The following is a 14398-nucleotide window of genomic DNA, read 5'->3' on the forward strand; positions in this document are numbered from 1 at the left end:
CATATGACTACAACCAGGTACTTCAAAGTAAACAGCATCGAAGGAACAATCATATTTAATAGCATCGAAGGAACAATCATATTTAATATGTATGTGTATATATATAGCTTTGCGGCTAATTAAAATGCAAGGGACAATGACCTACGGAATATGGATAAGCATGCCATCCATATACTTGTTCTATCCTACATAAAAATTATGAGTGCTTATATAAATTAAACCCATGAGTCAATCTTTTATACATAAAAATAGTACACTACATTAATCTGCAATCATTTGAATTTTTTTTATATAAATAACTCCATGTCGACGCTATCAGCTTCATGTGAGGGGACCGTGAAAAACCCACCTAGAAACTGTTTTTTTTTTCTTTCAGATTCTAATGGCCCAAAGTTGCCATAAAATTAAAACACATCCGATTACCCACCTTTGATATAGTCTAAAGCCGGAGCTGGCATTGGTGACACCAACAAGAAATCTGCAATCACCAACCGAAGGGTCTAGAAAACTGACAACACCGAGTCCGTCAAAGTTACAACTTCGTTCGTTCTGCATTTGCAGCTGATAATAACTGTTGAATGCATATGAGATGTTTCCTTTCGCTCCAATGGCATTACACGATCCCCCGTAGTTGAGTGTCGTGCAATCGGCAGCAGTACAAGCAAGTTTCATGTGATTTGCCACATCAGAGAGATCCCTATATGGGTTTGCAACGCACCATCTAGCTGGGAGATACTGAACATTCTTGGCATTCTTTAGTTTCTTGTGTCCCAAACCAAGGTCTAGCGTGTATTTAGCCTGTCCGTCAAAGGAGAAAATCCCCCAGTGTCGTTCGAAGTTTCCTGGAAGAGTGCTCTTTGCCCCTTCATCAAGTAGACTGAAAAGATAGACATCCATGGGTGGAACATTAGGCCTAAGAGGAGTTCCTTTGTTGTTTAATACATGCTTGATAAGGCCTTGATTGAAAACCCTTGCGGCAGTGAGATTAGCACCGACCGCTCCATCTGTAGGCCAACCGATCTCCCCAATAACTATGGGCATATTCCCATAGCCAAGTTTACTGAGGGCTGCAACTAACGTGTCAAAATTTCCGTCAAATGCATTGGAGTAAGTGTTGGCACCATCTATAACAGGATGTGTAGTGCCCTCAAAGAATGCATAGTCTTGTGGAAAATCTGAGTTCCCATAGAGGCTTAGAAATGGGTATATGTTAACAATAAATGGAGAACCATTCTGGTTTAGGAAGGAAACAAGTTGAGTCATGATTTGAGTCAGTTCGGGTCGAAATGCTCCTTGAGAAGGAACATTAGCTTCATAGGCATCAGCATTACAAGGAACCACTAACTTTACATAACCGGCAAGATTCGCCCGGACCAAAGACTGCTGCAAATTGACCATAGCAGGGACAACATAGGACTGAAATTGACCGGCATAACTTGTAAGGAAAGGTTCATTTCCGACAGCAATATACCTGTCACCGCAACCAGAAATAAATAACTTCACAAAATGTGCCTTAAACTAGTACGGAAGAATTTTAAAGAAACGGAATGACTTCAATTTCCTACCGTGCTTTGATAAACATTAGGTTAATTGCATAGGAATAGATGCATCAGAATCCTATTCTTTTTTTCATTTTATGGTCCTTGGTGAAAAAGAAATAGTTGAGGAATTACTACATGTGCGGTAGTAGGCATACATTCGATTGTCAAAAAGAACATTCACACAAAAATGACTATGCAGATAAGAAATTCAAACTTCTAGACCATCTCCACAATCTAAGCAGAGGAAAACTTCATCCTACGAGCACCAGTTTTCCTTCAACATGTTGTTTTGACACTAAATCAACAACCACTTAACCAATGAACAACATCGACGAAGAAACATTTTAATCCAAATATCAGAATGGCACTAATGAAATAACTCGTCAAGGGTGGAAACGATATGGTATACCATTACATCGTTTGATGTTGTGTAGGTTATAGTATGAGGATAGGTCAAGCAGCTAGCTATGGGGAATAGTAAATGAACTCCGGCGGCATACCATTTCACAGCTTTCGCAGATAAACCAAATTAACCATCAAGTTTGCAGGGTATTACGCAGCGGCGTAAGCCTATACGAAATCCATACCGGGGATTCCGATTGGTTAAACATGAATTAGCATATTTAAATGCTGCTAAGATCAACAAACTGATACTAGAAACCTTTTGAAGCACATATGACCTGAATTTAAACAATTAGTTTCCAGCACTATAACCAATCACACTGTTAAGGCTTCGAACAGATCACTTGGAATAGAAAGAAATCATAACAATATATGGATTCACCTAAGAGATCCTTATTCATATGTTCATGAATTTTAGTTCAAGTTAAGGTGAATCTACCAGAAACAGAAAAATTAATCAAAGGATAAAGAAAAAGGAAACAAATCTACCTGATATCAGCACCACCTTTGCCAATAAAAGTAGATATCTTCTGTCGAACCCACAAATCAGCAGCGGCGGAGGAAGAGCTAAGAGCAGCCAACATCTCATTGGGTATCCCAACCATGACCTGAATCCCACTCCCCATTAAAGCTCTTAACACCAACGGGTCGGCTTCGAAAAGCTTAACTTTTTTAATGTTGTTGTCCTTCAACAGATCCACCACCGTGGATGGCTTCAGCTTGTGGGATGAAATGGTCCCCCAGTTCACCCCTATTGCAGATTCCGCCACAAAAACCAGACTTGAAAACAACATTGCCGTCACCATTGCAGTAACCAGCAATGGTGATCCACCGATTCTGGCTCCTTGGGCTTGCATTTTTCTCTCTTCTTGTGGACTCCTCCTGCAATGGTACTTCATTTGCTCATCTGAAAAGAGGTAATAGAAGTGGGATGTTGACAGAAGTACTCACTAATAACAACAAAAGTGTGCAACTGCCTGCAAAGAGAGTAAAGTTTAAGAATCTACCAGATGGCACCCGTATTTATTACTATGCTGATAGCTGATATTTTGTAATGTAATGACTGAAATACCCTCAACTGGTAATAATACTTTGTAGCTTCTTTGGGGTCATACAAGACAAACCAATAAGAGAACACGACACACGAAGGTGAAACTCTATTCTATTTCAATACTGAAAGTGTCGGTTTAAAAGTTGTGATATCGGTTTGGGTCGATCTTTTATTTAATTCCCATAAAAATTTATTAAAGTTTTAAAATATTCTTAAAATAAATTTGATTATATAATATTTAATTTTTGAATTAGTTGAAGTTTAATTAGATTTAAATATTAAACACTTAAATTATCAAACCAAAGTTATCACAGTAATTTTTTTATCTTTAGGTAAAGTATACAAATGGTCTACCAACAGTAGAATACTAATTTATTAAATCCCTCAATTATAAGAAGTTGTTTTGTTAAGTCTCTTGACTATTAAAAGTTACAAAATAATCACATAACTATTCATTATGTTTCAAACTCGTCTTTTTCGTTTAAAAATTAACTATCGTCTAAGTTTGATGTTAACATGTTGTTTGAGATATGATAGTCATTTGAGATTATGAGATCAGATTTTATCATATCTTAGTTAGCAGGTTGACGTCCAACTCAGACTGGCGTTAATTTTTTAACATAAAAGAACGATTTTGGAACATTTTGAGTAATCATTTTATAACTTTTAATATTCAAAGGATTCAACAAAGCAACTTCTATAGTCAGAGGATCATTTTGTAATTTTTAGTAGTCAAAGGACTTAACAAAGTAATATCTTATAGTCATGAACCATTTGTGTACTTTATCTTATGTTTAAAAGAGGTATTATATATATATTCTCTAATCTCTGTGTTTGAGCTTTAAATTTTTTCCTTATTGTCAATAAAATTTTAATGTAATATACTTTATTATTTTTTATTTAATTCAAATAAATATATTTAATTTGAATCAATTCAATTTAAAAAATTTTAAATAAAATTTAATTGATAAAATATGACTCGTCAACTTAATTAATTCAAAAAATCTCACTTCACTCAACTCGATTTAATATTTATCTTGAATTTATTAAGGGTACCTCAAAATTAAACTATTGGCCTTGACCAATTACACAAATTAGAAGGAATTTAAATTAGATTAATCAATCTTATTTTGAAATCCGACCAAAAATTGGACTATTGATGTGAAATTGTAGGTGAGGATGTGAAGGGTGGGGACAAATAGATTTACGGAATTTAAATTAGATTACTTACGGGTTTATTACATTTAGTCCATTATTTATTAAAATTATATATTTTTAACGTTCAGACGTTGCCATGTAAGATAAAGATGTGGTCAGAGTCACACCCAATTAATATCTGAGAATTATTTTATTACTTTAAATGGAAGGTATGGCCGACAAAACACGCTTTTCAAGTATGGATGTTCATGATCGATAAATCGTACTGTTTAACATAAACAACTCGATTAACCACAAGGAGTTCGGGTCGTATCTTAGTCCCAGTACGGTTGATCATATGAAAAAATCAGTTTAGCCTTACCTATGATGCAAGGTAAAACTGGAAAAAGGAGTACCGATTGAATCTTGTTTTAATTTTCTTTTCCGAAGTATAGTATAGTAGGACTATGGATAGGACTACCCACGGAGCAGTGAAAAGACATGATGTATTCTGTTGAAATACTATTTCTTTTAATAGGATTATAATAAGGAGGTCGGCAGACCCAATCACAAGATAATAAAGGGAAAAGGGTCCCTCGAGATATTGGTTCGATTATAACAGTTTCTAACTTTTATTAACCATTAAGAAAAGGTTAACCACTAATTAGTAAGTTATTAACATTTTAGTTATAGGTTAACATGTAATCTATTACAAATTTAGAGTTTAGGGTTTAAGATTTTAGAGTTTAGGGTTTAAGTTTATAGTTTATGATTTAGGATTTAGGATTCAAGGTATAATATTTATAGTTTAGGGTTTAGGTTTTATTGATTAGAATTTAAGGTTTAGGGTTTTAGGTTTAGGGATTAGGGATTAGGATTAGGGTTTAACATTTAATTGTTTATAGTGTAACATTCTAAAAACCGGGTTAGTGACCAAATTGTAAAACTTCATAATATAGTGACTAAAGTAGATAAATTAAATAGTTTCGAGACTTATATGGAAAATTATGTGTAGGACTAAATAGCGAAAAAGGGTGATTGGAAGGGTAAAAGGGTCACTTGACCAATAAATGAATTAAAAATGTATTATGGTGAAGATATATACACGTTGAGATTTGAAAGAAAAGGGAAAGAAATATCCAGAGTTCTCTTCATCTTCTTCAGTTGTGAACCCCAAATTTACTAAGGTAAGTTTCTTGCTAACTGGTTATTCCTTGAATTTAAGTTTGGTTTACATTCCTTAGATGATACTTAAGCTTAAGGAAAGCTTAAGTTATCTTAAAATCAAAAGATGAATGAGTTAGAAAGGATTAAAGATAAGAGGTTTATAAGTGAAATCTTGGGAGAGAATTAGTAAGCAAAGTTTGAAACTAAATTTGACTTGTCCTCAGCTAAATTAAGAAGTATGAAGTGTTAGAATTAAAGTTAGAACATGTTGGAAAATTGGTAGGATTTTTTATTTCAAGATATAGGATGAGATTTTGAAGATAATGATGGTTTATATGGATATAAGTTTATTTGAGTAAGGGTAGTTGAGTTTAATGGTATGTTAGGGACTTTAAATGGAAGGTTTAGATTGGTATTGGTGAATTTTCGGGTTTAAAAAGTGAATTTTGGGCTATGGGTATCGGTACTGCTTCATCCAGTACTGATACTTCAAAGGTAAATGAATGAAATTTGGGGTAAAGGTATCGATAATGGTTGAACAGTATCGATACCATAAGCCCGAATTTGACAAGTTATTCATGAGGTATCGATACCTAAAGGGGTAGTATCGATACCAAGGGTACTGATATAACAAGGTCAGTATCGGTACCATTTTTAAAATAAGTATTACATAATCAAAAATGGGTAACGATACCTAGGCTTAGTATTGATACCACAAATATTAAAGTATTGGTACCATACCTTGGGTAATGATACTACTCAAAGTGGAAAATGGAATTAAGCCTTTCTTTTAGCTTAAGATATTAAGGATCGAATTATAATGCTTAGGATTCTCATATGCATATTAAATGTATGATTATGTAGATATCGAGCATAAGCAAGTTCAAGAACAATCGAAGAGTTAAAATGGTCGAAAGAGAGATAAAGTCAAAGAATCGATTCGAATCAAGTGAGGCTAAGGTGAGTAAATACCATAGTTAGTATATATGTTGTTTTATGGGAATAAGACTGGTGATATGTCTATTTTCTATATATAATTTCATATTCATGTACATGCATATGTTATGATTATAATGATACATGCATAACTTATACATGCTTTAATATGATATGATATGTGATGTATGCAAACATAAGAGAACAAATCCAAGCTATATATGATAAGACAAGTGATCATATGTGTACATATGAAATATGAGATGTGGATATATGAGAAATGACAGAAGAGATATGAAAATATAAAACGTATCAATATTTAAGCCCATGTTATGTGATATGAGAGTTGTAAGTATAATTGGCATGCCAAGATTCGAGGGTTCTATGTGGTCCTTCGGGATATATATGTAATCCTTTGGAACATATATGCAGTTCTTCAGGACACATATTTGGTCCTTTAGAATATATATGTGATCCTTAAGGAGTGGTCCTTCGGGATATTTATGTGGTCCTTAGGGACAAATTCTATGTGCCCCTAGTGGGAATTTATATGAGCTGTGGTGACTGCATATGTACACAACCTCAATGTACTCACGTACCTCAGGTTCTCAGTAATGTACATGGGCACCCAAAAGATAAACCGAATTAAACACCTCTTAAGATGATATGTTTTATTCGTGCATTACATGATTATGTATGTTATAGTTGAGTAAATATATACAAATTGTAATTTCATGTTGGAATTATAGGATTGCATGTTTCATAAATTCATTATTACATGTTATATTATGCCTCACTAAGTCTGTGACTTAGCGTGTGAGTGTTTCACACATAGGTACAAGAAACAGAAAGACTAGAGTTGCAATTAAGAATGTAGCATCTCTTTTGAAGACGATCAGATCAGAAGTGATTTGAAACATTATGCCATTTTGTTGTAGCAATTATGTTGGCATGTAATTACAGTTTAAATCATATATGCTCTGATCGATTTTGTAATTATTTTTATGGTATTTATGTAAATTATTGCATTGTTGTTTTAATAAAAGTTTAAATTTATGAGATTTTGTAAAAGTAAATATTTTAAAAAGTCAATGTGACACCTCGTATTCGTTTTCGGGTCGGGTACGGGTTGGGGGTGTTATATATAGTTTATGATTTAAGGTTTATAATATATACTTCTAAAGTTTAGGGTTTAATGCTTCTAAAGTTTAGGGTTTAATGCCTAGGGTTTTAAGGTTTAGAGTTTAAAGATTTGGGTTTAGGGTTTAGTGTTTAGGGTTTGAGATTTAAAGTTTATGTGTTATGGTGTATTGGTTTTAGGGTTCAATGTTTAGGATTTAAGGTTCAAGGTTAGGATTTAATGTTCATGGTTTAAGATTAGGATTTAAGGTTAGGATTTATAATTTGAACTTTATGGTTTTATGGTTTGGGGTTTATGATTTAAGGTTTATGATTTATGGTTTTAGGGTTTAGGATTTATGGTTTAGGGTTTTAGGGTTTTAGGGTTTTAGGGTTTTAGTCTATGTTTAGTGTTTAGATTTTAGTGCTTTAGTGTTTATAATTTAGGGTTAATGGTTCAAATTCAAGTTTAGGGATAAAGCTTTATGGTTTATGGTTTTATGGTTTATAATTTAAGGTTTGAGATTTATTATTTATTATTTAAGATTTAGGGTTTAAGGTTCAAAGTTTATGATTTATGGTTTAGTGTTTAAGGTTTAGAGTTTTACCTTCTAATTTTGACTAAATCATATTTATATTAATATAAAATAAATTTAATTTACATTCTTTAAGATATTTTTTGACGTTAGTTTTATTAAAATGAGAAAATATTCAAAATTACGATAAAATTCGTAAATTAAACACATAATTAGAATATTTTTCTATAACCATTAAAACAATAAACTAGCTACTCGATATCGTACAAGGATCATACAATAAAAATGTTAAAATACATCCAAAAAAACTCAAACAAAAGATAAATACAAACAAATTTGACTGCATCGACAAACGAACGTAAACATGTGGTTAGACTGTGTATCCAAAATGAAAAAGATAAAAAAAAAAGTGATGGATTTTAGAGTTTAAAGAGAAAAAAGAAAAGCGACTAACCCTATAATAGAATTTTGTTAATGAATCACATAGTTCAACAATTGTAAATCATATTCATTTAGATATTTTTTTTACTTTAACTGCTTATTCTTATGATCTAGCTTCATTAAATCCTGGCTTGCAAGTTGATCAATTGACAATTTTTTTTGAAGGGATATGCTCTTACTTTATTTCTCATAAAAAGGATGGACTAATGTGTGTTGGTACGGGTAGTTGAGATATAAAAATTTAATCTTGTAAGATTAAGTTTGAATCTTACCGTCGTTATTATTGGTGAGCAATTTATAAATTATTATATAAATCTCAATTGAGTCTTAAATATATTTTAATTTTGGATTAATAGAATCACCCTGACCTAAAAAGATAAAAAAGACTGTTAAAAAGATAATAATATCTTTTGGAAAAAGGAAAAGTTAGCAATTACAAAGTATGCTGGCAAGATTAAGCCAAATGAGTGATAATCATGTTGATGATTTGACAATAGCTTTAAACACAAGCCTTAAAAATTTCAATTAATTATGGGAGTTAAATCCCACTTTCAAATCCAACGACTTTGGTGGAGAATGGCTTCTTCTTCTTTTTAACAATAGGTGCTATCTAATTTATTAATTTATTTAAATTAAATTTTGTCAATAATAATTATAAAAATAATCATTTTAATTTAATTTGTTCTATTCATAAACATCAAAATTTGATAATATAATCCTTTTTATTTGGTCTCTCGTCTCTATCTCTTTATATTAAAAAAGGGATTACCTAATCTATTCAACTTTTAAAAGCATAAAAAATTGGAAAGATTAATTATCCAAACAAATATAAAAAAGAGCGGATCTTAACATGTCAACTTCCAATACCGAAAAGTATGAAATGGTCATGCCTTAGGTGTAAGGAGCAAAAATTCTCTTTTCCTCAAATTGTTAAAAAAATTAATTTAATCACATTCTAATTAATTTTAAATACATCAATAATATAATTTAACACTATAATTATGTAACATCAGTAACATCAACAACCATAACATCATAACTGCAATCGCAATTTAATACTATGATTTCTCCACTACTTATAATTGTTCAAGAAACAATTAATAAGAGTATACAATAAAGTATCAAAGAAAAGCTTTACAAATGTGTACTAATATTATCGATAAATTCCAAACTTTGTTTAATTTTTTTATTAAGCTAAGGCGATTATCTATTCTAAGCACTCTCAATTATTTGATAATAAATGTTCAATTACATTTACAATTGTTGGTTCTCGAACCCATGATCTCTAAGAACAATAATGATTCCTCTAACCATTAAGATAAATTGATTCATGTCAAACACGATTGAATTGATTCATATAATATCAGATTAATGATATAATACAAACAACAATAACCTTAACTTTTCTAACCGTACCACTATAAAAAATCATTTTATAACTCCATAACTAAATTGAACTAAATCACAACCTCTTTTTATTCTTCAATTTTGCTCCTTTTGCTGTATAAATCCGTCAATCATCTGTAACTGTTCTTCCATCTTTCTATTTTACACAATATTAAAGGAAAGGAAAACCAAGACAAAAGAATTCAACAATGGCTACAATAGTATCATGGTGCTTCACATCTGTCTTTCCCATAGTTATTTTAATGGCACGCTCTAATGTTACATTAGCTAAGATGAATGTGATCGATAAATGTTGGAGAGAGAATCCTCTTTGGCGGAATCAACGGCTATAATAGGTTGGATGCTCTGTTGGTTTCATTGGTCAAATGACCAACAATATTGACAAAGATATCGTAAAATATAAGGTAATCGATCCTTCTGATGAACCTCTAAAACCTAAAAAAGGAACCTTTCGATATGGAGCTACCATGATCAAGGGAAAAGTATTGGTCACTTTTAAAAGTAACATGCGAATCACGTTGCAAAGGCCACTTCTCTTGAACATTTTCACTGCCATTGATGGTCGTGGTGTTGATGTCCACATAACGGGAACCGGTTGCCCGCGTGGTGTATCAAGCTACCGACATAATCATCCATGGGTTACACGTCCACCTTTGCAAGTCCCAGCCACTTAGCACCGTGATGGGCCTGATTCAAAGTTGATACCACTTGGTCAAATGGATGGTGATGCTATAAGATTGGTCATGACGACAAAAGTTTGGATCGATCATAACACGTTGCATGAGTGCCAAGATGGTCTCCTTGATTTCACTCGTGGTTCAACCGATGTTACCATATCTAACAATTGGTTCAGGAACCAGGATAAAGTCATGTTTCTTGGGCATGATGATGGCCATTTAAGAGATAGAAACATGAAGGTCATTATATCATTTTTAATCATTTTGGACCTAACTGCAACAAAAATGTCAAGGTAATGATAAATAGCTCCATGTTTCAATAGTTTGCACGTAAGAAACTACATATTTACATCATCTATCCAACTGCTGTTATTAACTATATTGCGAGTCCGTCATGGATACACACACGTAGCCAACAATTTTTACCAAGAATGGGAATATGCCATTGATAGAAGTGAAGCCAACGTTTATGTTTCTCCAAATGCAGGCGACAAGAAGGTTACATGGAGAAAAGGCGAAAAGATTATGGAAACTCAATTCGGTAGAGATCTTTTTAAAAATGGAGCCTCTTTCAATAAGCAAATGGGTATAGGTGGAGCAAAGCCTAATTATAACCGGGAACAATATTTTAAAGTTGCCGATGCTGGATCGGTTAGAGAATTGACAAATGCATCGGGTGTTCTCTTGTATCGTTCCTGTCTGGATCCAGGCTGTCTGAGAAACATAGGCAATCTTTCCAAATACTTGCATCTGTGCATTAGACAATGGAGCAAATTACTAGTTTAAAACTATATGCTTTAATTAGACCTGAAATGAAAGAAACAATATGCTAGGATAAAAAGGTTAAATTCGTTAAGTCCTTGAACGAGTTTTTACGACTTACACATCCTTGGATATTAGGAACTTCTCGTATTGCCGCTAACAAGGTCGATTAACTACAGAAAATGGTTTATAGCGGCTAAATATAGTACTTTTGTGGTTTTTTAATGCCGATAAATACGGGTTTTCTTAAAACGCTAAAATTGTACTTTGTGGCGTTTTATCTAACGCGCTAAATATTGTACTTTGTGGCTTTTTTTAAAAAACGTCGGTAAATACTCATATTTTAATGGCGTTTTTATATAAACGCCGCGAAAGACTCGTACTTTAGTGCGTTTTTATATAAATGCCGAGAAATACTCGTACTTTAGTGGCGTTTATATACAAACACCACCAAATAGTAGATCTTTAGTTGCGTTTTAAGGACAAACACCGCTAAATATTGAGAGGGTTTTATAGACACCGCAAAAGACTCTTATAGGAAACTAATCATAAATAAAATCAGTAGCGGCGTTTACGAAGTAGCGTCGCAATAGGTATCTACTTTAGCGGCGTTTTTTATTAAAAACGCTGCGATTGAATAGTATAAGGTGGCGTTTGTCCGTAAGCGCCATGATAGCCCTGAAGTTTAGCGATGTTTACGTAAAAAAACGTGAGCAGTACTTTAACATACCGGGATCCAAATCCCTAATTTCAGTCGAACGTTCTTCTTCCTTTCAACTATCATCAGAAATCCGACTGTTCTTGACGTCGTCATCGCGAGTCTGGTCACCAACTGCCGACCATCAGGTACGTCGCCGATTTCGTCATTGTTGTCCCCCCTTGGATGTATCTCTTAGGAAAATAGTTTCTTACTTCCTCCCTTTTTCCATCTCCGATTCTGCTACTAGTCGATATGGTTGTAGTTCTAACCTTAATAGAGAGCACATGAGTTCTGACCGATCAAGTAGTCGCAAACAATTTCAGCAAAAGCCCATCTCACATTCCTGATGTGCTTGAGCAAGGGATTACCCTTCTGCATTAGGTGAGAGTTCATCTACATTTTAGGCTACTTTTATAAAGGTAGAAGAACCGAAGTGCCATTAATTAAGGCTTTCTATTCCTGTTCTGATAGAAAAATTTCATTCAAGCTAGGTTATCGAGAGCATGAATGATTAAAAAAAGTAGATTACCGAGAGCATTTATTTTTACTGCAACGCAATTAGCAGGCTTTTCCATTAATTTAATATCAAATATACCATGTGTTTACCCTCTTTGATTCCTTTCTTGACCACTGACTTACACTGCTGCATATTTTTGCACCATTCGAGATCAACCCCCTCTCTTCAACACTTTATCTATTTATTTATTGTCCTTGTCTCCACCCCAATTATCATTTTCATTTACACTGTATTTATCTACTCATATTATACTTGTAGTTTATGTATGTGTTAATAATTCATAATGATCATCGTATGTGCAATTAGGTTAAAACTATCTGGTGGCAATGCATGTTGAGTTCACATAATTTGATGGATTGAATATCCGGTGGCAATGCATGTTGAGTTTAGGATTACACGTTTATTAGCAATAGTGCTCAGGAGAATCTTAAAAGTTCACATATTTTTTACCTTGATAATGAATTGAAAACTTTATAAAATAACAGGAAGCTCTATCATATTTAAAATGAATAAAAGGAACAACATAATAACGAAACAGAGTGAGAATGAATAAAGGGAACGAATGACACATCTACATGTCCTCCAACCACACAAGCTAAACTTCTGTAAAATGAAATGTATTACCTAGTCATGTTGAAACAAGTAGGTGGCTGATAATTAGCTGACAATTTAGTCATTAAAAACCGAAGAATTATACTAGTACTGACAACAATATAAAAATCAATGATGCCAAAGTTATATAACATCACCTGCCTATGGCTGACAAGGATAGCATTGCGACTGGGAGATGAATTTGTTCCGTGGCTTTATTTTTATATCTGCAGATTATTTTCACAAAAGTTGGCAACCCTGATGCTCTTGGACAAAAACCACTTCTTAATTATTATTTTCACAATTTTTTCTAACAACATGCATCTCCCTTTTTTTTCTTTTTCTTTTTTTTGGAACTGGATTGAAGACCCCTTCATTTGTCCTAATTAACACAGCAAAACATCCCGTTGTTCTTGGCGATAACCACAAACTACATGTGAGTGAACCAAACTGACCACTTTACAATGCAATGATAATTTAATTAAATCACACTCAATTTTTGGCCACTCAGATATCTCTAATTTTTGTCTCACTTAGAGCTTAATTTTAAAAGGCACTCCTAAATGTATAGGGTTCATAGACTCTAGGAACAAGGTGCTTTGTTTCAGCAGCGCCCCCTTTCACAGACACATTTTATTCTAGAAGGTGTATAAATAAATTATAGATCATATATATACCAGCATACAACTATAATGATAATAAATTATAGATCATATCTAAACCTCAATTCCTTTTTTTCATTTCCAATTTAATAATAATATAAATTATTAAATTAAATGTAATGCTTATGTTTAGGTTATAACTTTCTCTATAATATTAGCAATTAACAATTGTAATTGAAATTCTAGAAATACGAAATGGATAAGAGTTGGATGGATTTCTCAAGGGTAAGCGACGAATATCGAAATGGAGTCGAAACTTTTCTAAATTTAGCTTTTATGAATGCAAGCCAAGAGAATATGATTCTTTTCCCTTGTAAGAAGTGTGCTAACATTAATTGGCACATTCATGAAGTTGTGTACGAGCATCTAGTTATTTTTGGATTTGTTCGGTGGTATAGAAAATTGATATCTCATGGAGAGTTTATATCTGAGAGATCTTCTTCCACGAGTTATTCGACTTATCCTGCTACTTCTCACCATCGAACTATTAGAGAAGATGACATGGAAGGGATGTTGCGAGATGCATTTAATATGCACAATCCAAATCAATCTGTTACAGAAAATGATTGTCACAATGATGTTAATGATTTCACTGAGATGAGAAGAAGTGGATGTGCTGAAGAGCCAAATAGAGAAGCGACAAAGTTTTACAAGTTGCTGAATGAAATGAATGAAGAACTTTATGAGGGATGAAAATATTCAAAGCTATCTTTCTGCATTTGTCTTTTCCACTTAAAATGCTTGGGAGGGTG

General features: G+C 33.1%; 1 protein-coding gene and 1 pseudogene across 1 annotated transcript; one reads left to right on the forward strand and one right to left on the reverse strand.

The window, feature by feature from the left end:
- Positions 1 to 211: 211 nt before the first annotated feature.
- LOC120184494 (glucan endo-1,3-beta-glucosidase 5-like) lies at positions 212 to 2890 on the reverse strand. The gene is made up of 2 exons (XM_039188943.1): positions 2433 to 2890; positions 212 to 1471 (listed from the first exon to the last, which is right to left on the reverse strand). Exons 1-2 carry the CDS (start codon positions 2840 to 2842, stop codon positions 373 to 375), a joined length of 1509 nt encoding a protein of 502 aa, XP_039044874.1. The 5' UTR covers positions 2843 to 2890; the 3' UTR covers positions 212 to 372.
- Positions 2891 to 9925: 7035 nt separating this feature from the next.
- LOC120184515 lies at positions 9926 to 11200 on the forward strand (annotated as a pseudogene).
- The last annotated feature ends 3198 nt before the right edge of the window (positions 11201 to 14398 follow it).

This window comes from Hibiscus syriacus, unplaced genomic scaffold (genome assembly GCF_006381635.1).
Source record: "Hibiscus syriacus cultivar Baekdansim isolate YM2019G1 unplaced genomic scaffold, ASM638163v2 tig00112921_pilon, whole genome shotgun sequence".
Classification (NCBI taxonomy): Eukaryota; Viridiplantae; Streptophyta; class Magnoliopsida; order Malvales; family Malvaceae; genus Hibiscus; species Hibiscus syriacus.

Bases quoted from the DNA above. Each gene is read 5' to 3' on its own strand.
- LOC120184494 (XM_039188943.1), bottom strand. From the start codon at position 2,842: ATGAAGTACCATTGCAGGAGGAGTCCACAAGAAGAGAGAAAAATGCAA. The intron at 1,472-2,432 runs GTAGATTTGTTT...TTGCGGTGACAG, and splicing joins AAAGGTGGTGCTGATATCAG to GTATATTGCTGTCGGAAATG.